General features: G+C 42.5%; 1 protein-coding gene across 2 annotated transcripts; it reads left to right on the forward strand.

Moving 5' to 3' along the window:
• The first annotated feature begins 136 nt into the window (after positions 1-136).
• On the forward strand, positions 137-12,162 carry zgc:112052 (protein C19orf12 homolog). 2 transcript variants are annotated; one of them, XM_021601443.3, is made up of 4 exons: positions 175-312; positions 635-679; positions 1,097-1,257; positions 8,614-12,162. In XM_021601443.3, the coding sequence occupies exons 3-4, from the start codon at positions 1,098-1,100 to the stop codon at positions 8,877-8,879; spliced, it is 426 nt and encodes a 141-aa protein (XP_021457118.1). In that variant the 5' UTR covers positions 175-312; positions 635-679; position 1,097; the 3' UTR covers positions 8,880-12,162. The 2 variants fall into 2 exon arrangements, with proteins under 2 accessions (XP_021457111.1, XP_021457118.1); XM_021601436.3 differs by lacking the exon at positions 635-679 and having other exon boundaries at positions 137-312.
• The last annotated feature ends 9,977 nt before the right edge of the window (positions 12,163-22,139 follow it).

The following is a 22,139-nucleotide window of genomic DNA, read 5'->3' on the forward strand; positions in this document are numbered from 1 at the left end:
ATTTGTAAACAAATTGTCAAATATATTTTATATAAAAAAATACATGCTTTGTGTTTCTGAACGATTCATCATGTTTTGTTGACATTATCGCCAGAAGATGCTCGATGAAAAAAGGTCCTCCTCCCTCACTGCTTTTGCCTGGTGATGTGACGGGCCATAGGACGGTTTTCCCCGGTTCATTCTAATGGAACTCCCTCAATGCTCGGGAAATCAAGAATGACGCTTGAAAAAACCTCTAGTTTTGACTGGCATTGAACCTTCATATAAATATAGAAAGCAGACAATATACAAGGAATTTAGTTCATCATCAAGGTATGTTGACTATTAGTTTATATTACAATATTTGTATCTTATCGCTGCAACTTTGTTTAGCGAAACAATGTAAAACACATGCAATGTCCGAGAGTAAATTGACTTATCATCGTCACGTGATCATCTTTAACGTCCCGAAGTGATACATTTTACCTTGAATTGTAGCAAATGCATTCTAGCAAATAGAATAAGCATTAAATGTATTGTCGGTTAATAAATAAAAAATGTCTTCACCAAAACAAGAACAATACTTACATTTCGATTATAGACTATATACTGAAATAACATGACATTGATGACAATACATATCTATTTATTTTAGCCACATATTTCCAGCTGTTCAAAGGTCATGCATAGGGTGTTTAAGGTAATCATATACCCATTTGATTCTTATAAAATGCAAATTCAAATGTTTTATGACCTTAGTACAGCTGTCTTGTCATAGCCCAAGATCTATGGCTGTATTAGTCAATGTTTGTTGTCATTTGAGTGTTTGTAGACAATTTATAACTTATATGTTTTAAACTATCATGACAATCTCAGACTGTCAATCCTTGCATCCATAGTGCTTTCTATGAATTTTAGAGCGTTTACATTTCCCCAGCCCCATCCCTCAATTTACCCCAAAAGTTGGTGGGTTAGACTGTTGAACTGGCAGATTGTGGCTTTAAACAGCAATAGCCTATTATGTTTTTCCCCTCAGCCCATTCACTCTATGTCGCTGTCAGTGTCATTGTTGAATTATTGTAAACGTGGGTCTAAACCCTTAACCTTTGTTCCCCAGAATGTCGCAACGAATTAACGATGTTGTGCGGCTGTGTTGCGAGTTATCTGCAAACCAACAGATAAAGACCACAGTGAAGGGATCTTCCAAAGGGGCGGTGGCAGCAGGAGGACTCGCCTTTGCAGGAGGACTGGTTGGAGGCCCCCTTGGCATCGCTGTGGGTGAGTGAGTTTTATATTAATCACAAGTTGTTTGTCTTCCATCTAAATGAGAATACTTACACAACTTGTCCTCTCATATAGTAGTGCGAACCACCACATTTAACCATGGAAAAAGGTCTGGGAATATGGCTGAATATAAACAGTGTAGTTATTCTCTCCACAAGGCAATTAAACAAGTGAAATGCCGGTACAGGTACAAAGTGGAGTCGCAATTCAATGGCTCAAACACAAGACGTATGTGGCAGGGTCTACAGGAAATCACGGACTACAAAAAGAAAACCAGCCACGTCACGGACACCAACGTCATGCTTCCAGACAAACCAAGCACCTTCTTTGCCCGCTTTGAGGATAATACAGTGCCACCGTCTCTGCCCGCTAACAAGGACTGTGCCACCCCCCCTCTCCTTCTCTGTGGCCGACGTGAGTAAAACATTTAAACGTGTTAACCCTCACAAGGCTGCTGGCCCAGACGGCATCCCTAGCCGTGTCCTCAGAGCATACGCAGACCAGCTGGCTGGTGTGTTTACGGATATATTCAATCGCTCCCTATCTTCTCTCCCCACATGCTTCAAGATGGCCACCATTGTTCTTGTACCCAAGAAGGCAAAGATAACTGAACTAAATGACTCAGCACTCACTTCTGTCATCATGAAGTGCTTTGAGAGACTAGTCAAGGAATCATATCACCTCCACCTTATTGGCCACCCTAGACCTACTTCAGTTTGCATACTGCCCCAACAGGTCCACAGATGATGCAATCACCATCACACTGCCCTATCCCATCTGGACAAGAGGAATACCCCTGTAAGAATGCTGTTCATTGACTACAGCTCAGCATTCAACACCATAGTACCCTCCAAGCTCATCATCAAGCTGGAGGCCCTGGGTCTCAACCCTGCCCTGTGCAATGGGGTCCTGGACTTTCTGACGGGCCGCCCCCAGCTGGTGAAGGTAGGAAACAACATCTCCACTTCGCTGACCCTCAACACTGGGGCCCCACAAGGGTGCGTGCTCAGCCCCCTCCTGTACTCCCTTTTCACCCACGACTGCACGGCCATGCATGCCTCCAACTTAATCATCAAGTTTGCAGACAACACAAGAGTAGGGGGCTTGATTACAAACAACGACGAGACAGCCTACAGGGAGGAGGTGAGGGCACTTGGAGTGTGGTGTCAGGAAAACAACCTCTCACTCATCAACAAAACAAAGGAGATAATCGTGGACATCAGGAAACAGCAGAGGGAGCACCTCCCTATCCACATCGAAGGGACAGCAGTGGAGAAGGTGGAAAGTTAAGTTCCTCCGCATACACATCACAGGCAAACTGAAAATGGTACACCCACACAGTGTGGTGAAGAAGGCGCAACAGCGCCTCGTCAACCTCAGGAGGCTGAAGAAATTTCGCTTGTCACCAAAATCCCTGACAAACCTTTACAGATGCACAAATCGAGAGCACCCTGTCGGGCTGTATCACAGCCTGGTACGGCAACTGCACTTCCCTCAACCGCAAGGCTCTCCAGAGGGTGGTGCGGTCTGCACAACACATCACCGGGCGTAAACTACCAGGCCTCCATGACACCTACAGCACCTGATGTCACAGGAAGGCCAACAAAAATTATCTATGACAACAACCACCTGAGCCACTGCCTGTTCACCCCGCTACCATCCAGAAGACGAGGTCAGTACAGGTACATCAAAGCTGGGACCGAGATACTGAAAAACAGCTTCTATCTCAAGGCCATCAGACTGCTAAACAGCAATCACTAACTCAGAGAGGCTGCTGCCTACAATGAGACCCAATCACTGGCCACTTTAATAATGGATCACTAGTCACTTTAAACTATGCCACTTTAATAATGTTTACATATCTCACATTACTAATCATATTTATATACTATATTTTGTACCCTCTATTGCACCTTGCCTATGCCGCTCGTCCATTGCTCATCCACATACTGTTGAAGTCGGAAGTTTACATACACCTTTACATACACCTTAACTCCCACAATAAGTTGGGTGAATTTTGGCCCATTCCTCCTGACAGAGCTGGTGTAACTGAGTCAGGTTTGTAGGCCTCCTTGCTCACACATACTTTTTCAGTTCTGCCTGCAAAATTTCTATAGGATTGAGGTCAGGGCTTTGTGATGGCCACTCCAATACCTTGACTTTGTTGTCCTTAAGCCATTTTTCCACAACTTTGGAAGTATGCTTGGGGTCATTGTTCATTTGGAAGACCCATTTGTGACCAAGCTTTAACTTCCTGGCTGATGTCTTGAGATATTGCTTCAATATATCCACATAATTTTCCAGCCTCATGATGCCATCTATTTTGTGAAGTGTACAAGTCCCTCCTGCAGAAAAGCACCCCCCACAACATGATGCTGCCACCCCCGTGCTTCACGGTTGGGATGGTGTTCTTCGGCTTGCAAGCCTCCCCTTTTTCCTCCAAACACAACGATGGTCATTATGGCCAAACAGTTCTATTTTTGTTTCATCAGACCAAAGGACATTTCACCAAAAAGTACGATCTTTGGCCCCATGTGTAGTTGCAAACCGTAGTCTGGCTTTTTTTATGGTGGTTTTGGAGCAGTGGCTTCTTCCTTGCTGAGTGGCCTTTCAGGCTATGTCGATATAGGACTCGTTTTACTGTGGATATAGATACTTTTGTACCTGTTTCCTCCAGCATCTTCTCAATGTCCTTTGCTGTTGTTCTGGGATTGATTTGCACTTTTCACACCAAAGTACGTTCATCTCTAGGAGACAGAATGCGTCTCCTTCCTGAGTGGCATGATGGCTGTGTGGTCCCATGGTGTTTAAACTTGCGTACTATTGTTTGTACAGATGAACGTGGTACCTTCAGGCGTTTGGAAATTACTCACAAGGATGAACCGGACTTGTGGAGGTCTACAATTTGTTTTCTGAGATCTTGGCTGATTTCTTTAGATTTTCCCATGATGTCAAGCAAAGAGGCACTGAGTTTGAAGGTATGCATTGAAATACATCCACAGATTTTACATTTTTTATTTATTTCACCGTTATTTAATTAACCAGGTAGGCTAGTTGAGAACAAGTTCTCATTTACAACTGTGACCTGGCCAAGATAAAGCAAAGCGGTGTGACACAAACAACACAGAGTTACACATGGAATAAACAAACATACAGTCAATAATACAATAGAAAAAGTCTATATAGAGTGTGTGCAAAGAGGTAAGATAAGGGAGGTAAGGCAATAAATAGGCCATAGTGGCGAAATAATAATTACAATATAGCAATTAAACACTGGAGTGATAGATGTGCAGAAGATGAGTGTGCAAGTAGAGATACTGGGGTGCTAAGGAGCAAAATGAGCTGTTCTGACATCCAGGTACAGGTTCCAGCTTTAGTGATTTTTGCAGTTTGTTCCAGTCATTGGCAGCAGAGAACTGGAAGGAAAGGTGGCCAAAGGGGTAATTGGCTTTGAGGGTGACCAATGAAATATACCTGCTGGAGTGGGCTTACGGATGGGTGCTGCTATGGTGACCAGCGAGCTAAGGCGGGACTTTACCTAGCAGAGACTTATAGATGACCTGGAGCCAGTGGGTTTGGCGACAAATATGAAGCGAGGTCCAGCCAACGAGAGCATTCAGATCGCAGTGGTGGGTAGTATATGGGGCTTTGGTGACAAAACGGATGGCACTGTGATAGACTGCATCCAATTTATTGAGCAGGGTATTGGAGGCTATTTTGTAAATGACATCGCCGAAGTCAAGGATCGGCAGGATAGTCAGTTTTACGAGGGTGTATTTGGCAGCATGAGTGAAGGATGATATTTTTGCGAAATAGGAAGCCAATTGTAGATTTAATTTTGGATTGGAGATGCTTAATGTGAGTCTGGAAGGAGAGTTTACAGTCTATCCAGACACCTAGGTATTTGTAGTTGTCCACATATTCAGGGCTGTTGACCGGGGGTAGGGATAGCCAGGTGGAAAGCATGGCCAGCCGTAGAAAAATGCGTGTTGAAATTCTCAATTATCGTGGATTTATCAGTGGTGACAGTGTTTCCTAGCCTTAGTGCAATGGGCAGCTGCGAGGAGGTGCTCTTATTCTCCATGGACTTTAGTGTCCCAGAACTTTTTGAAGTTTGTGCTACAGGATGCAAATTTCTGTTTGAAAAAACTAGCCTTTGCTTTCCTAACTGACTGTGTATATTGGTTCCTAACTTCCCTGAAAAGTTGCATATCGCGGGGGTTATTCGATGCTAATGCAGTACACCACAGGATGTTTTTGTGCTGGTCAAGGGCAGTCAGGTCTGGAGTGAACCAAGGGCTATATCTGTTCCTGGTTCTGAATTTTTTGAATGGGGCATGCTTATTTAAAATGGTGAGGAAAGCACTTAAAAAATATATACTTAGTTTTATTGTAGGAACACAAAGAAATTACAAATAAATTCAAATAAAATAACAAAAAAAAAAGATCTGGCAGTTACAGTGCACTTCATACCTTCCTCATCATATTAGTTACGTTGACATCTTTGAATTTGACCTTTTCCAAGTATGAAACCCATTTTTCCCAGTATTCTTGACCTCTCTCCTGTTGAGGTCTTAAAGCAAAGGTCATACGCTCCATGTGGTCTATTTCTTCTACAATGTCTATCCATTATGTCACTGTGGGAGGGTCTTTTTGTAGCCATTTCCTAGTGATAGCCTGTTTACTGGCTGCCAGTAGGACCTTCAAGAGGTACTTTTCTCTATTGTGTAAGTTATCAGGTATTTCACCCATGTACAAATAAATTAATGTTTGTTCTATGTCAAATCCCATTATTTTTCCAATGTTAGATCTTATTTCACCCCAGTAAGTTGTGGGGCAAGTCCGATTGTGGGACAAGTCCAAAAGAAATGAGAGTGGTCCACCCTCAATAGACTGCATTCTCTCCAACAAGGGTGTAGTGAGCCAGTCTTTTTGGATTTCAGTTTAGGTGTTATGAAGAAACGTATAACAGTCTTCCAACAGAATTCTCTCCATGACCTTGAGTTGGTGGAGCTTTGTTGAGTCTCTAATATGTTCAACCACGTTTCATCAGTTATTTCAATGTTAAGTTCCTCTTCCCATTTCTTTTTAATATAGTTTCTAGAATGTTTCTTTGAGGATTGAATACCCAAGTAGAGATTTGAAATAGTTTTTTTGTTACTCCCCAAGTTGTATGCGTTAGTGAATACTTGGATTAATTTTGGAGGTGCTCGAGGGTCAGTCACTTTTCTCTCCCTTAAGAAATAGTGTCGAACTTGTAGGAATCTGTAAAAATCTTGTTTATCCAAGCCATGTTTTTTTTAAACTTAGGTCCTGGAAGTTATCTAGGTTCCCATTCCTTATAATTGTACTGAATGATGTGATGCTCGAGGAAAGCACTTTAAGATTAACCAGGCATCCTCTACTGATGGAATGAGGTCAATATCCTACCAGGATAACCGGGCCAAGTCGATTAGAAAAGGCCTGCTCGCTGAAGTGATTTAGCGAGCGTTTGACAGTGATGAGGGGTGGTCGTTTGACCGCAGACCCATTACGGATGCAGGCAATGAGGCAGTGATCGCTAAGATCCCTGTTGAAGACAGCAGAGGTGTATTTGGAGAGCAGGTTGTTTAGGATGACATCTATGAGGGTTACCGTGTTTACAGATTTGGGGTTGTACCTGGTAGGTTCATTGATAATTTGTGTGAGATTGAGGGCATCTAGCTTAGATTGTAGGATGGCCGGGGTGTTAAGCATGTCCCAGTTTAGGTCACCTAACAGTACGAGCTCTGAATATAGATGCAGGGCCATCAGTTCACATATGGTGTCCAGGGCACAGCTGGGGGCAGAATGTGGTCTATAGCAAGTGGCAACGGTGATAGACTTGTTTCTGGAAAGGTGGATTTTTAAAAGTAGAAGCTTTAAATTGTTTGGGCCCAGACCTGGATAGTATGACATAACTCTGCAGGCTATCTCTGCAGTAGATTGCAACTCCGCCCCCTTTGGCAGTTCTAACTTGTCGGGAAATGTTATAATTAGGGATGGAAATTTCAGGGTTTTTGGTGGTCTTCCTAAGCCAGGATTCAGACACGGCTATGACATCCTGGTTGGCAGAGTGTGCTCAACCAGTGAATAAAACAAACTTAGGGAGGAGGCTTCTAATTTTAACAAACATGAAACCAAGGCTTTTACGGTTACAGAAGTCAACAAATGAGAGCAAATGGGGAATGGGAGTGGAGCTAGGCACTGCAGGGATTAACCTCTACATCACCAGAGGAACAGAGGAGGAATAGGATAAGGGTACGTCTAAAGGCTATAACAACTGGTCGTCTTGTACGTTCGGAACAGAGAGTAAAAGGAGCAGGTTTCTGGGCACGGTAGAATAGATTCAAGGCATAATGTACAGACAAAGGTATGGTATGATGTGAATACAGTGGAGGTAAACCTATGCATTGAGTGACGATGAGAGATATTGTCTCTAGAAACATAATTTAAACCAGGTGAGGTCACCGCATGTGTTGGAGGTGTAACTGGAGGTGTAACTAAAGGGTTAGCTAAGGCGTATTGAGCAGGGCTAAAGGCTCTACAGTGAAATAAGGAAATAATCACTAACCAAAACAGCAATGGACAAGGCATATTGACATTAGGGAGAGGCATGCGTAGCCGAGTGATCATAGGGGTCCAGTGAGTAGCTAGGCGGGCTGGAGACACGGCGATTCAGACAGCTAGCGGCCGGGGCTAGCAAGCTAGCAGAAGGGCCTTAGAGGGATGTCACGACGGAAGAAGTCTGTTGTAGCCCCCTCTTGTTGCTACCGACGGCAGTGAAATAATCTGTCTGTAAACAATTGTTGGAAAAATTACTTCATGCACAAAGTAGATGTCCTAACCGACTTACCAAAACTATAGTTTGTTAACAAGAAATTTGTGGAGTGGTTGAAAAATGAGTTTTAATGACTGCAACAAAAGTATGTAAACTTCCGACTTCAGCTGTTTTTATATGTATATATTCTCATTCAACCCTTTAGATTTGTGTATTAGGTAGTTGTTGGGAAATTGTTTGTATACTTGTTAGATTTTACTGCACTAACTAGAACTAGAAGCACAAGCATTTAGCTACACTCGCATTTAGCTACACTTAGCAACTTCTGCTAACCATGTGTATATGACCAATAAACATTTGAATTGATAATGTTGTGTGCAGGGTTGAGATCACACATAAGAGGTCCATACACAGAAAAATGCATAAAAATGGCTCATAGTCTGTAACACATTTTAAACAGTGTTAACAATGTTTCCAAGGAAATTGATGATTGATTTCAGACATACATCCTTACCTCATCATCATTGCCTCTTCCTCATTATCTCTGTCAGGGGGTGCGGTCGGTGGCCTACTGGGATGCTGGATGACCAGTGGACAGTTCAAGCCGCTGCCTCAGATCATCATGGAACTGACCCCGGTGCAGCAGCAGAAGCTCTACGATGACATCATGGCCATCATGGGCGAGGTCCAGTGGACTGACATGGCCCAGCTGACTGCCCTGGTCATGGGCAATGCTACCCTACAGCAGCAGGTGACCGCTGCCCTCCTGGGCTATGTGACCAAAGAGCTCCAGGCAGAGGTGCACTATGTAGACTGACAAGGCCTCTATCAGAGAGCACATCTCTTTAGGGTTTTCAAAGGAAAATGGAAATGATGCTGGTATGACATTTTGCACAATGTCAAAGGACAATACATTATTTATTAAAAGTGGGGCTGTACACTCAAGGATGAAAACCTCCATGGTCTGTGAGAAGGGAAGGAGCCACTGATTGAAAGTGCATGAAATGAGTTGTGGCTAATTATTTCAAGGGTTTGTGTGACTATGTATTGACTACCTGAGCTAAAAATTGTGTGAAAAGAAATACAACCTTTTAATCCTTTCAATTCTGTACTCCTGGATGTCAATTACATACATCTGTGAAAGCTGGCACTTATCAAGTATGTTGTTTCTCATAGACTGGTGTGCTCTGCAAGTTTAACCAGCGAGAATATAGGGGCCTAAGTTAGACCGCCTAACACTTCTTGAGGGTTTGGTCAATCATACTCAGACCGGAGTCTTTTTATGCATTCGGTGCCAAAGATCAAGATCATTTAAATGAGTGAAATGTTGACAAACTGACATTCACATGCTGATACACCGGGATTCACACCCATCTGAAATGTGTTGATGATTGTAATATTATCAATGATTATAGAGCAGGGGTGGGCAACATATGGATCCGGCCCGCGAGGCTATTCAATCTGACATGGGGGAGGTTTGAGTAAAAATAATATACTGAACAAAAATATAAAACGCAACAGTTCATATGAGGAAATCGGTCAATTGAAATAAATTAATTAGGCCCTAATCTATGGATTTAAAAAAATGTTAAATGACACTTCTCCAGAACGACTTAGTGAGTGCATACATTTTCGTACTGGTCCCCCGTGGGAAACAAACCCACAACCCTGGCGTTGCAAGCACCATGCTCTACCAACTGAGTCACACAGGACACATGACTGGGAATACAGATATGCATCTGTTGCTCACAGATACCAAAAAAGAAATGCGCCTCACAATTGTCCTTAGGATCTCGTCACGGTGCATTCAAATTGCCACTGATAAAATGCAATTGTGTTCGCTGTCCGTAGCTTACGCCTGGCAATACGATAACCCCACCGCCACTATGGGGCACTCTGTTTACAATGTTGACATCAGTAAACTGCTCGCCCACATGACGCCATACACGTGGTCTGCGGTTGTGATGCCAGTTGGACGTATTGGAGGACATTCCTGCAGTCAGTATGGCAATTGCACGCTACCTCAACTTGAGACACTTCTTAGAGTGGCCTTTTATTGTGCTCACTAACAGGGATGTAAACCAATTTTGCACAACATTTGAGAAATAAGGTTTTAAAGCATGTGACAATTTTCTGGGATATTTTATTTCAGCCATGAAACATGGGACCAGCACTTTACATGTTGCATTTATATTGTTGTTCAGTGTAAAGTATATACACATACATTATTATTTTGGGGGAAAGAAACACTCCTGGCCATTCTTAAACAAACTATATAGAAAGTATGTCAACTGTAATGGACTTATACATTTTCAAATCACTTTTTTGCTTTTGGCAAACAAAAAAGTAGAGTAACCTTTCTTTTTCACCTAAGAGTTCTCAGCCAGACCCATCTTTAAAAACATACACTACATGACAAGGTATGTGGACACCTGCTCACCGAACATCTCATTCCAAAATCATGGGCATTAATATGGAGCTGGCATTGCACATGGTCATCTTAGGCTTGTGTGTGGCTGCACGGCCATGGAAACCCATTTCATGAAGCTCCCGACGAACAGTTCTTGTGCTGACGTTGCTTCCAGAGGCAGTTTGGAACTGGGTAGTGAGTGTTGCAACTGAGGACAGACCATTTTTACACGCTTCAGCACTCGGCGGTCCCGTTCTGCGAGCCTGTGCGGCCTACCACTTCGCATCTGAGCCAACTTACAGTTGACCGGGGCAGCTCTAGCAGGGCAGAAATTTTACTGACGTGTTGGAAAGCAGGCATCCTATGACGGTGCCATGTTGAAAGTCACTGAGCTCTTCAGTAAGGCCATTCTTCTGTCAACGTTTGTCTATGGAGATTGCATGGCTGTGTGCTAGATTTTATACACCTGTCAGCAAGGGGGGTGGCTGAAATAGCCAAATCCACTAATTTGAAGAGGTGTCCACATACGTCTGTATACATAGTGTACTAGAGAGGGAGGGAATGGAGCTCCAACTTATATCCCACAACAACTGTGTCGTCGCCCGGGAACTCGTTATAGGACACCTCCAGCTTGAGGCGCGCAGGTCCATTCCTAATCCTCCCCGAGGCATCATAGTGGGAGCTGTGGCAGGAGCAGTAGTAGTGTGTTATGAGTTCCCTGACATTTTCCTGGACTCACTGCTCTCCTGGGAGGACTTCTTGGGGTCCGGTAACTCAAGATGACTGTAATCTGAGAAGACTGGGACCTTGAGGTTGGTGTGGGCCAGTGGAGGCTGGTGGGAGGAGCTATAGGAGGACAGGTTCATTGTAATGGCTGGAATATATTTAATGGAACAGTATAAAACATCAAAGATTTGGAAACCACATCTTTGACTCAGTTCCATTTATTCCATTCCAGCCATTACAATAGCTTCTCCCACCAGCTTCCACTGGTGTGGGCCATGCGAATTCCACCAGGGGCTGCATATGAGACATATAAAATGTAAAATAGCAACAACATTATGTTCACAATTTAAGAAAATGGTTCAAGTTATTAGACAGGTTCTTTATGGGCAATTCCACAGTAAAAGACTCAGATGTTTCACTTTAAAATGTACACCAAACAAACACCAATGATTGCAAAGTGAAACTATGCACAATGACTATACAATTTGATGCATAAATTGGATTTATAACAATTTCCACAGAAAATTTTACAAAAACGTTTACTTGAAGAACAAGAATGACTGTTTGCATATTCTGCACTGTTCTTCAAGTAAATGTGTTTGTAACCTTTTCAGTGGAAATTGTATGCGTAGTATTTACAGAAATAGTAGCAAAAGGTGAATGTTTAAATTTTGTTGCACACATATCCAGTAAAAATTTTGGATTACATTATGAAAAAGGTTTGACTGCAGAATCTACCATGTTGTCATGTGTTGCTGCCATGCTGTGTTGTTGTCTTAGGTCTCTCTTTATGTAGTGTTGTTTTGTCTCCCTTGTCGTGATGTGTGTTTTTTCCTATATTTTTAATCCTAGCCCCCGTCTCCGCAGGAGGCCTTTTGGTAGGCTGCCATTGTAAATATAAATTTGTTCTTAACTGACTTCCCAAGTTAAATAAAGGTTAAATAAATAAATACAAATAAATGTATTATACGTAGCATTGATGCAATGACCTTGTCTGTCTGATCAAGGGTGCCATTCTTGATCACAAAACATGAAGTTGACCAGACAACCATAACAAACTAAAGCCAAGGAGTAAAGTACTAAAACAATCTGGTTGAGACTTAAATCAACCAAATCCCAAACCAAAAATGAGTCATAGATAGATCATGTCACTGACATTGAGGCAGGTAAAAAATGACTCTCTACAATGCTCAAGTAAAGTAAGCCCAACATCAGCAACTAGCTAGCTAAATGCAATTTTGTGACTTTACCACTGACACAAACTGGAATAGCGGGCGCTGTCTTTGAGCTGAATTTCAGCAGTGAATCTCCCTTCACACATAACAATTTCTTTGAGCTGAATTTCAGCAGTGAATCTCCCTTCACACAGTGTTGCCAACTCCTCAGTAAGAAAAGTAGCTATTGGCTGTCCTAAAAGTCGTTAAAAGTCGCTAAATGACGTTGTAAGCTAATTTGCATAATTGGCCATGTGCATGTAATTGTGATGGACGCTATAGGAGAGAGGAATAACGTCGAGGGAGAGACAATAAGTGAGTAAAAACACCCTAAATATGTTTAGAACTACAAATGAACTTCTGTTGATTCTTGTTTTTATTAATGTCACAACACAGTAAAACATGAACATTTTTAACCATAACAATTTCTTTTTGAATTAAATGGACCAAAAAGAGACAAAAAAAAAAAAAAAATTATGGTAACTAGTCTGACCCTAATTCAGGTAAAAAATATATATATATATATACTGTATGTTTTTAAATGCATACCAGCAAAACCACTGCACAAACAAAATACTAAGCAATACATGAATTGCACTATAATGGTGACAAACGGTGCTCACAAACTGTTAGGGCCTACATAAAGCTGTCCTAGCAGCAGAGCCTTCTTTTTAGCACAATGGAGTGAATCCTTAGCCAGGTGTAGTAGTGGTATCAGTGGAGCCTTGTCTGGCAGCGAAACAGTTAATTCAGCCTCATTTACTGCCTTAAAAAAACAGATGATATGGCTGACTTGCTTAAACAAATGTGGTTTCTACTGACAATTGAGATCTAGCAACTATGGCATAAAGGGGACGACGAGTGGATGAGGCAATCCATAATTTCAATTAAGACATTAATGATGGATCTAGGACAAACATAGTCAATATAACTATTTGTTCAGCACTTTTGAAATGTACAGTGAAAGAATTCAGAACATGAGCCGTTCTTACAGTATTCTCCCCTTACACCAAGTCAGAACCGTAGGATAAATAAAGGGGGCATATAAGCAGACAATGAAAGCTCTTACAATATTCAATGATTGCATTTCTCTAAAACAGGCTATAGGCTACATGTGCACCACCAAGTCAGAACAGTAGGCTAAGTTATGAGGGGGAAAGGAACCAAATTATTAGGGTGAGGCACATGGGCTACTTAAAGGCCTACTACAAAACATACACTTAGTGTTACTTTCTTAGCTAGAGTATACAAATATCCCTGGCATATTACATAATTTATGCAGCAGCATACAAGACACTTTTGGACTCCTCCTGTTGTTCTCACTTGAACAGGAAGGTGGCATGGTGGTCCTTCTTGTGGGCAAATTTTGTCATCAAAGTCTGGTATTTTCTGGATTTATGGTGCTTTCAAGACAACTGGGAACTCAGAAAAAAAAACAAGGTTGAGTCATGATGTCAGTGATCTTCAGGTTGGAGCTCTAGAAAGAGGCCTGAGATCCTGACTTGGAATTCCAAGTTGGATGACCGTTCAAAACGTATTTTCCCAGTCGGAGCTTGTTCCCAGTTGTCTTGAACTCACTGAAGTCTGAGATTTCCCAGTTCAGAGTTTCCAGTTGTTTTGAATGCAGCAGAAGTCATGCTGGATTGACAGCATGGCCAATGTATTCAATATTTTCTGGCCCATGGTGTTGCATGTGAATGTTTTTAACTTTAAGCTTGGAAAAAGAGATCCTTAAACCCAGACTTGGACCACACACCCACTCCACTGAATAGCAGGGTAGTGATTGCTTTGTCTAGCTTGCTAGCTAAGATTTTGAAGGTATGATATTGACATGATTAGTCCAGTCAAAACTATGGTAGATATAATGTGATTTGACGTCATTTTATCTGTGGCCAATAACCTTAAGCCTTCATGGATGGGCACTTTAAAAATAAAAAAAATGTTTTTTTGCATTTTCCAATTAAGAACATTCAATACAAAAGTGAAAAGATATTAGACAACAATGTGACAGCAACAGACGAGCGTAACAAAAAAATAAAATAATTACATATACAAACATACAATAAATAAGTCATAATAAAGAGTAAAATAAAAAATAAGATATTGGATCATATGGTAAGCTACATATTATACATTACGTGTGAAACATTGTGAGGATTATATAGAGATTCAATCAATGTGATATGAGGGGAGATTCTCCATATAGTCAAAAGGTTGCCAAATTCTGTAAAATGTCTCAATTTCTTCCTCAATTAGTAAGTTATTTTCTCCAGTGGGATACAACTATTAACTTCCGTTAGCCACATTGCAACTGGCAGGGGGGAATCCGATTTCCATTTCAAGGCAATACATTTCTTGGCAATCACTAGCAATATTTATGTTAGCTTTATAGTATGACTTTGCCTAAGATTGGAGTTAGTAAAGTTGCCCAGTAGCCAGACCTCTGGGTCTAAAGGGAATGCAACCCCGTGAATTGAGGATATGGTATTGCATACCCCCTGCCAGAAACCGTGTAGTTTTGAACACTGCCAAGTGGAATGGAGGAATGTTCCTTCATCTGAGCCACATCTAAAACATAGGGAGTAGATATCAGGGTTGAATTTGTGCAGTCTAGATGGGCTGATATAAAGCTGATGGAGGAAATTAAACTGGTTCAGTCTGTTTCTGGAGTTCAATGTGGATGTAACACCATCCCTGCATAGGTCACTCCATAGACCCTCATCAAGATCAATACCCAGATCTTTTTCCCATCTAAGTCGGGCAGTGTTAGTCCTGACATAAGAGCATCGTAAACACGGGAAATGGTCTTGAACAGTGGTTGGTCTGCGTGGCAGAGTTGTTCAATAGGTGACATCTTAGGTAGGTTCCATTGTCCCTTCAGAGTACCCTATTAAAGTTTCTTAGTTGTTCGTAGCTAAAGAAGTCCCTGTTAGGCAATGGTATTTCTGTTTCAGCTGATTAAAAGACATAAGAACTCCCTCCTCATAACAATGTTCCAGAAGAGTGATCCCCTTATCAGACCATGGTCTAAAGTTACTATTCTGGGTTTTAGGGGAAAGGAATCCCCCTCGTCCGAACAGCTCATGCCGTTTGCGCCATGCCAGGACAGAATGTATGATTAAAGGGTTGTCTGTGATGGTTTTTATAGATTTTCTGTCCCATTTGTAAAACAATTCTGCCCCAGTGTCATCATTTACCTCAAACTTTTCAATGTTCAACCATGAGGGAGAGGGACCATTTTCAAACCTCTGAGCCAGAAACATAGACTGTGCAGACTTGTGCTTGATGGTATGGTGGTCAAAGACAGACAACGGTAAGATTTTGCTTTTATCAAAATTGACCTTAAATCCAGAGAAAGAACTATAACACTGTAGTATGATCTGCAAGTGAGAGAGGGAATGTTCTGTGTTTGTTAGAAATAAGATAAGGTCGTCCGCAAAGAGTGATAATTTATGGGTAATGGGGCCCACCTCAAAGCCATGTATGTCAGGGCATGTTCTAATAGCCTCAGCCAAAATGACGAGGGCAAAGAGGTTGGGGCTAATTGGGCAACCTTGTCTGTTCCCCCTATAGAGGGAAAGAGGAGGAAGTAATCCCACTGGTAGCAATCCTATCTTTAGGAGATTTGTAGAGTGATTTTATCAAATTTACAAACACGGTACCTAAACCAAACTTTTCCAAGACGCGAAAGAGGTATGGCCATTCAACCCTATCAAAGGCCTTTTCAGCGTCGAGGGAGACTGCGACACTAGGTATTTGTTTTTTGTTAGCGAGGTGCATTATATCAAAGAACCTTCTGAGATTATTGGAGGACAATCTATTAATTATGAAGCCAGTCTGATCTGGGTTGACCAACAGGGGAAGACATGACTCCAGTCTCTTAGATAGCATCTTGGTGACCAGTTTACAATCTGTGTTGAGAGAGATTGGTCTATAGGAGGTGCACTTTAGCGGGTTTTTCCCTTTCTTGTGGATTATAGTAATCACTGCTTGAGAGAAAGACTCTGGAAATACTTTTTTAAGTACCTCCATAGGTAGGGGACCAACAGCTCCCTAAATTCGTTATAGACCTCTGGAGGGAAGCCATCTTCCCAAGGAAAGTTTTTTAGAAGGTAAGGATTTAATGGCCTCCAACAATTCAGGAACTGAGAACTGTTCACTCAGGCGCTCTGTGTCTTCCTCTGACAGGCATGGGAGGTTGAGAGAGGAGAGAAAGGAATCAATCTCTCATAGATCATCGCTTGATTGGGAAGTGTAGAGGTCTTCGTAGTATTTCTTAAAAGTATCATTAATTTCAGTAGAGTCGAAAGATATCATTAGTAAGAGTTTCTATAGCATTAATTGTCCTCTTACTTTCAGTTGCAATTCCAATACTTTGTGTGCTTTCTCTCCAAGCTCGTAGTAATGCTGTTTTGATTTAGTGATGGCCCTCTCAGCTTGATAAGTGTTCAGAGTATTATATTTCAGTTTTTTATTTACCAAAAGCCTGTATAGATCTTTAGTCGGGCCTCTTTGGTAGGTTTTCTCTAGCTCAGAGATTTCAGATTCAAGGACATTCAGTTCCGCACCGTGTTTTCTGTTCAACCCTTTAGTATAGGAAATGATCTGTCCCCTCAGATAGACTTTCAATGTGTCCCAAAGAATGAAAGTGTCAGGAGCAGAGGGTTTGTTTGTCAAAGTAAAAATATTGATCTGCACTTTGATGAATGCACAAAATTCAGGTTGCTTCAGGAGTGTAGAATTCAGTCTCCATCTTTCTGCTCCATTTTCCTTGGTAGGAATGGAGATTGATAATACCAGAGGAGAATGGTCACTAAGCAATCTGGGGAGATACTCTACCACTCTATGAAACAGTTGGGTCGATAGTAAAAAGTTATCTATGCGTGTGTGTGTGTTGTGTGGGTTTGAATAAAAAGAGTAGGCCCTATCCTGTGGGTGCAACTGTCTCCAGATGTCTAGCAAATTAAGATCTTTCATGAATGACATGGTGAGCTTGCCGGCTTTGGTAAGAAGGGAGGGTTTATCAGAGGACCTATCAAGAACTGTATCTAAACAAAAACTAAAATCTCCTCCAACCAGTAGCCAGCCTGGTGGTGCTTGAGCGACCTGAAGGAAGACATTCTGAATAAACATATGGTCATCGAAGTTAGGAGCATAAATATTCAATAGGGTCCAAGACTCTGAAAACATATGCCCCTGCACCAAAACAAACCTGCCAGAGTGATCAGAGATGGTGTTGTTGACGCAGAAGGGGATGTGTCTACTTATCAAAATTGCAGTTCCTCTTGCTTTGGAGTTAAAAGAGGACTCAAAAACTTGTCCTACCCATTCACTCTTCAATGTCTTGTGTTCACTGGCTGTAAGATGTGTTTCTTGTAAAAACACAATGTCAGCCTTTAATATCTTACGGTATGTATAAACTCTTTTCCTCTTAATCGGGCTGTTAAGACATTTTACGTTGAATGTGACATATTTTAGTGGATTAAGTATAGGTTGGGTTTCAAATATATAACCGAATGGAAATCTCTCATATGTAAATAGTCAGGAAATGTTTCAACTGTAGTTTGAACACTGAAGTGACCTATGTGTCTTTTTAGGAAGGAAACAAAAGAAGAAAAAAAACAGAAACCCCACCCACCCCGATTGTCAGACTAAAACCACAATCCCAACAAACAAACATGAATACACTTGTAGAAATACATTGTTACTCGCTTTCCATCTTGCTCTTACTAGCTAAACCTTGGCGTAAACTTAAACCTGCGAGCTCTCTTAAGTTGAAAACAAACGTTGTAAATAGACATTTATGGCTGAATATTTACTGCCCACAGTAAGGGCTGCTTGAGTCTCTTTTCAGGAGAAGAGAAACATAAATGGGGGGGAAATCAGTGGGCCTAAGACCACTAATTTGCTTCACCCAGTGGATATTGACTAAACCAAAATATACTCTCTTGTAAATGTAATAGAACTCACCCGGGGGAAAAAATGGTTAGTTGAAAATGTACAAATCAATTTTAGCAACCGGATAGCGGGTTAAACAGATCCAAATTCCAAGAAGTTATCAGCAGTTCAGTCCCAGGTCAGAACGGATAAGAGAAAACATCAAACTGCATCTTATCCCCCAGAGAGACCATCCTGGTTCAGACGCGGTTCAGTTCTTTGAGAAAAGTGAACACTTTTCCGGTGTGTTGACGAGATGGCTTCGGCCTTTGTACTGAACTTTCATCTGCGCAGGGTGGATGAGGTAGCCGGTGATGTTCTTCTCCTTCAGTGCTTTGGCGGCAGGTCTGAACTGCTTGCGACGTCTGGCGAGATCCGCGCTCATATCCGGGAAAAGGCTGACCCTCTTGCCATCGATGGTGATGTCCCCTTTGGGTCTTACGAGTTGCAGTATCTTCTCTCTGTCCTGGAAACGGAGGGGCACATCTGGGTGGGGTTTCGGTGCTGTTGTTCTGTGGGCGCGTTCGATTTCCAACGGCTTGGTGAAGTTGATTATGCCTAGGACATCCGGGATCCATTGAGTGAAGAAACGGACCGGGTCACGACCCTCACTGTCCTCTTTCAATCCCACCACACGGATATTGCTACGTCTGTTCAGGTTCTCCATCTGGTCTACCTTGTTATTGAGGAAGGCATTGTCCTTGTGCAGTTGTATCAAGACCTTGTCATGTCGAGCGATGGTATCTTCAACTGTGCTAATGCGCAACTCAGCTTCAGTCGTTGTCAAAAGGAGATAATTTGTGGAGGTTTTCTGGCCGTCAAAGAAAGAATGGAGTTCAGACGATTTCTTGTCAATTTTTAGAGAAAGACCTTTTACCATCCTGAATTTCCTGGAGGAGAGTAGCAAGCATTGCGAGCCTGCTGAGAGCAACAGTCTGGAACTGTTGTCTGAGGTATGAGGGCTAATGCTAATCTTGCTAGCTGTAGCATTATCGTTATCTTGGGAATCAACAACGTTTTGGTCATCCTTCTTGCCTCTCGGTCGGAGGTCCATGGCTCTTTGGAAAGGTAAGTGCTTGACAATTTATCAGCCGATGTTAGAATATTGTTTCAACGTTGTTGTTTATGTAATAATGGAATAACTTTGAAGAGCTTGGTTTGTAGACATCTGCTCAACTCCGCCACATCACGTGCTCATGGATGGGCACTTTTAATGTAATTCTGTGGCAGTACCCAAGGGGCTTGAATTTTCGAGCTCTCCCCGTAGATTTTGCGGTGACATACTGTCCCTGTGAGTGACAGCCAATCACGGCGCAATTAGAGAACATTGCCAACCCCTAAGCTCCGTATTTTCCACTGGCTGCCCCACCACCAGAAAAAGCGCTTAAGTTTTCATGTATCGAATACAAATCTCAAGATCAATGTGTTTCCATTGCATTTTCAACTCCACTCATAGTTTTGTCACAACTGCGTTAAGTAGTAAATGTTTCTACTCGTCTTGGCAATTGAGCTCTAGACAAGAGCTTGCAGATACAGTGTGTACATCAAATGTCAAACTTAGGGCCGAGTCATAGATAGATCTTTCACCACATGTATAAAACTAAAACAGGAAGTACCAGTGAGTCGCTCAATAATGAAGTGGTCAGATGATGCAGGTGCTAAGCTACAGGACTATTTTGCTAGCACAGACTGGAATATGTTCCAGGTTTCATCCGATAGTATTGAGGAGTATATAACATCAGTCACCGGCTTCATCAATAAGTGCATCGACATCGTCCCCACAGTAACCATACGTACATACCCCAACCAGAAGCCTTGGATTACAGGCAACACCCACACTGAGCAAGGGTAGAGCTGCCGCTTTCAAGGAGTGGGACTCTAACTTAGACGCTTATAAGAAATCCCGCTATGTTATGCCCTCCGACGAACCATCAAACAGGCAAAGCTTCAATACAGGACTAAGATTAAATTCTACTATACTGGCTCTGACACTCGTCAGATGTGGCAGGGCTTGCAAACTATTACGGACTACAAAGGGAAGCCCAGTCGCGAGTTGCCCAGTGACACAAGTCTACCAGACGAGCTAAATGACTTCTATATGCGCACTTCGAGGCAAGCAACACTGAAGCATGCATGAGAGCACCAGCTGTTCCGGACGACTGCATGATCCTGCTCTCAGTAGCCGATGTGAGTAAGACATTTAAACAGATCAACATTCACAAGGCCGTATGGCCAGACGGACGTGTACTCAGAGCATGCACTGTCCAACTGGCAAGTGTCTTCACTGACAATTTCAAACTGTCCCTGACCAAGTCTGTAATACCTACATGTTTCAAGCAGACCACCATAGTCCTTGTGCCCAAGAACACCAAGGTAACCTGCCTAAATGACTTCCGACCCGTGCACACACATCTGTAGCCATGAAGTACTTTGAAAGGCTGGTCATGGGTCACATCAACACCATCACTCCAGAAACACTAGAGCCACTCCAATTCGCATACCGCCCCAACAGATCCACAGATGACACAATCTCTATTGCACTCCACACTGCCATTTCTTACCTGGATAAAAGGAACACCTATGTGAGAATGTTGTTCATTGACTAGAGCTCAGCGTTCAACACCATAGTGCCCTCAAAGCACATCAATAAACTAAGGACCCTGGGACTAAACATCTCCCTCTGCAACTGGATCCTGGACTTCCTGACGGGCCACACCCAGGTTGTAAAAGTAGGGAACAACACATATGCCACGCTGATCCTCAACACGGGGGCCCCTCAGGGGTGCATGCTTAATCCCCCCCTGTACTCCCTGTTCACCCATGACTGCGTGGCCAAGCGCGACTCCAACACCATCATTAAGTTTGCTGACAACACAACGGTGGTAGGCCTGATCACCAACAACGATGAGACAGCCTATAGGGAGGAGGTCAGAGACGTGACAGTGTGGTGCCAGGACAACAATCTCTCCCTCAATGCAAGCAAGACAAAAGAGCTGATTGGGGACTAAAGGAAAAGGGCCAAGCACACCCCCGTTCATGGCAACGGGGGTGTAGTGGAGACGGTCAAGAGCTTAAAGTTTGTTGGTGTCCACATGACTAAGGACCTACTATGGTCCAAACATACCAACACAGTCATGAATAGGGCATGACAACACCTCTTCCCCCTCAGGAATCTGAAAAGATTTGGCGTGGGTCCTCAGATCCTCAAAAAGTTATACAGCTGTACCTTCGAGAGCATCCTGACTGAATGCATCACCGCCTGAAATGGCAACTGCTCTGCCTCTGACAGCAAGGCGCTACAGAGGGTAATGTGTACGGGACAGTACATCGCTTGGGCCAAGCTTCCTGCAACCCAGAACCTCTATACCAATCGGTGTCAGAGGAAGGCCCTAAAAATTGCCAAAGACTCCAGTCACCCTAGTTATAGCCTGTTCTCTTAGCTACCGCCCGACAAGCGGTACCGGACCGTCAAGTTTAGGTCCAAAAGGGTTCTAACACGTTCTACCTCCAAGCCATCAAACTACATGTACAAATTACCTCAATTACCCTGACTAACCTGTACCCCTGCACATTGACTCGGTACCAGTGCCCCCTGTATATAGCCTAGTTATTGATATTTTATTGTTACTCTTTAAAAAAAATTTTTTTACTTTAGATAATTTAGTCAGTATTTTCTTAACACTTATTTTTCTTAAAACTGCATTGTTGGTTAAGGTAAGTAAGCATTTCACAGTAAGGTCTGTTATATTTGGCGCTTTTGACAAAATACATTTGATTTGAAGTGGCAGGA

Source organism: Oncorhynchus mykiss, chromosome 1 (assembly GCF_057628025.1).
Source record: "Oncorhynchus mykiss isolate SJ-2025 chromosome 1, ASM5762802v1, whole genome shotgun sequence".
NCBI classification, from domain to species: Eukaryota; Metazoa; Chordata; class Actinopteri; order Salmoniformes; family Salmonidae; genus Oncorhynchus; species Oncorhynchus mykiss.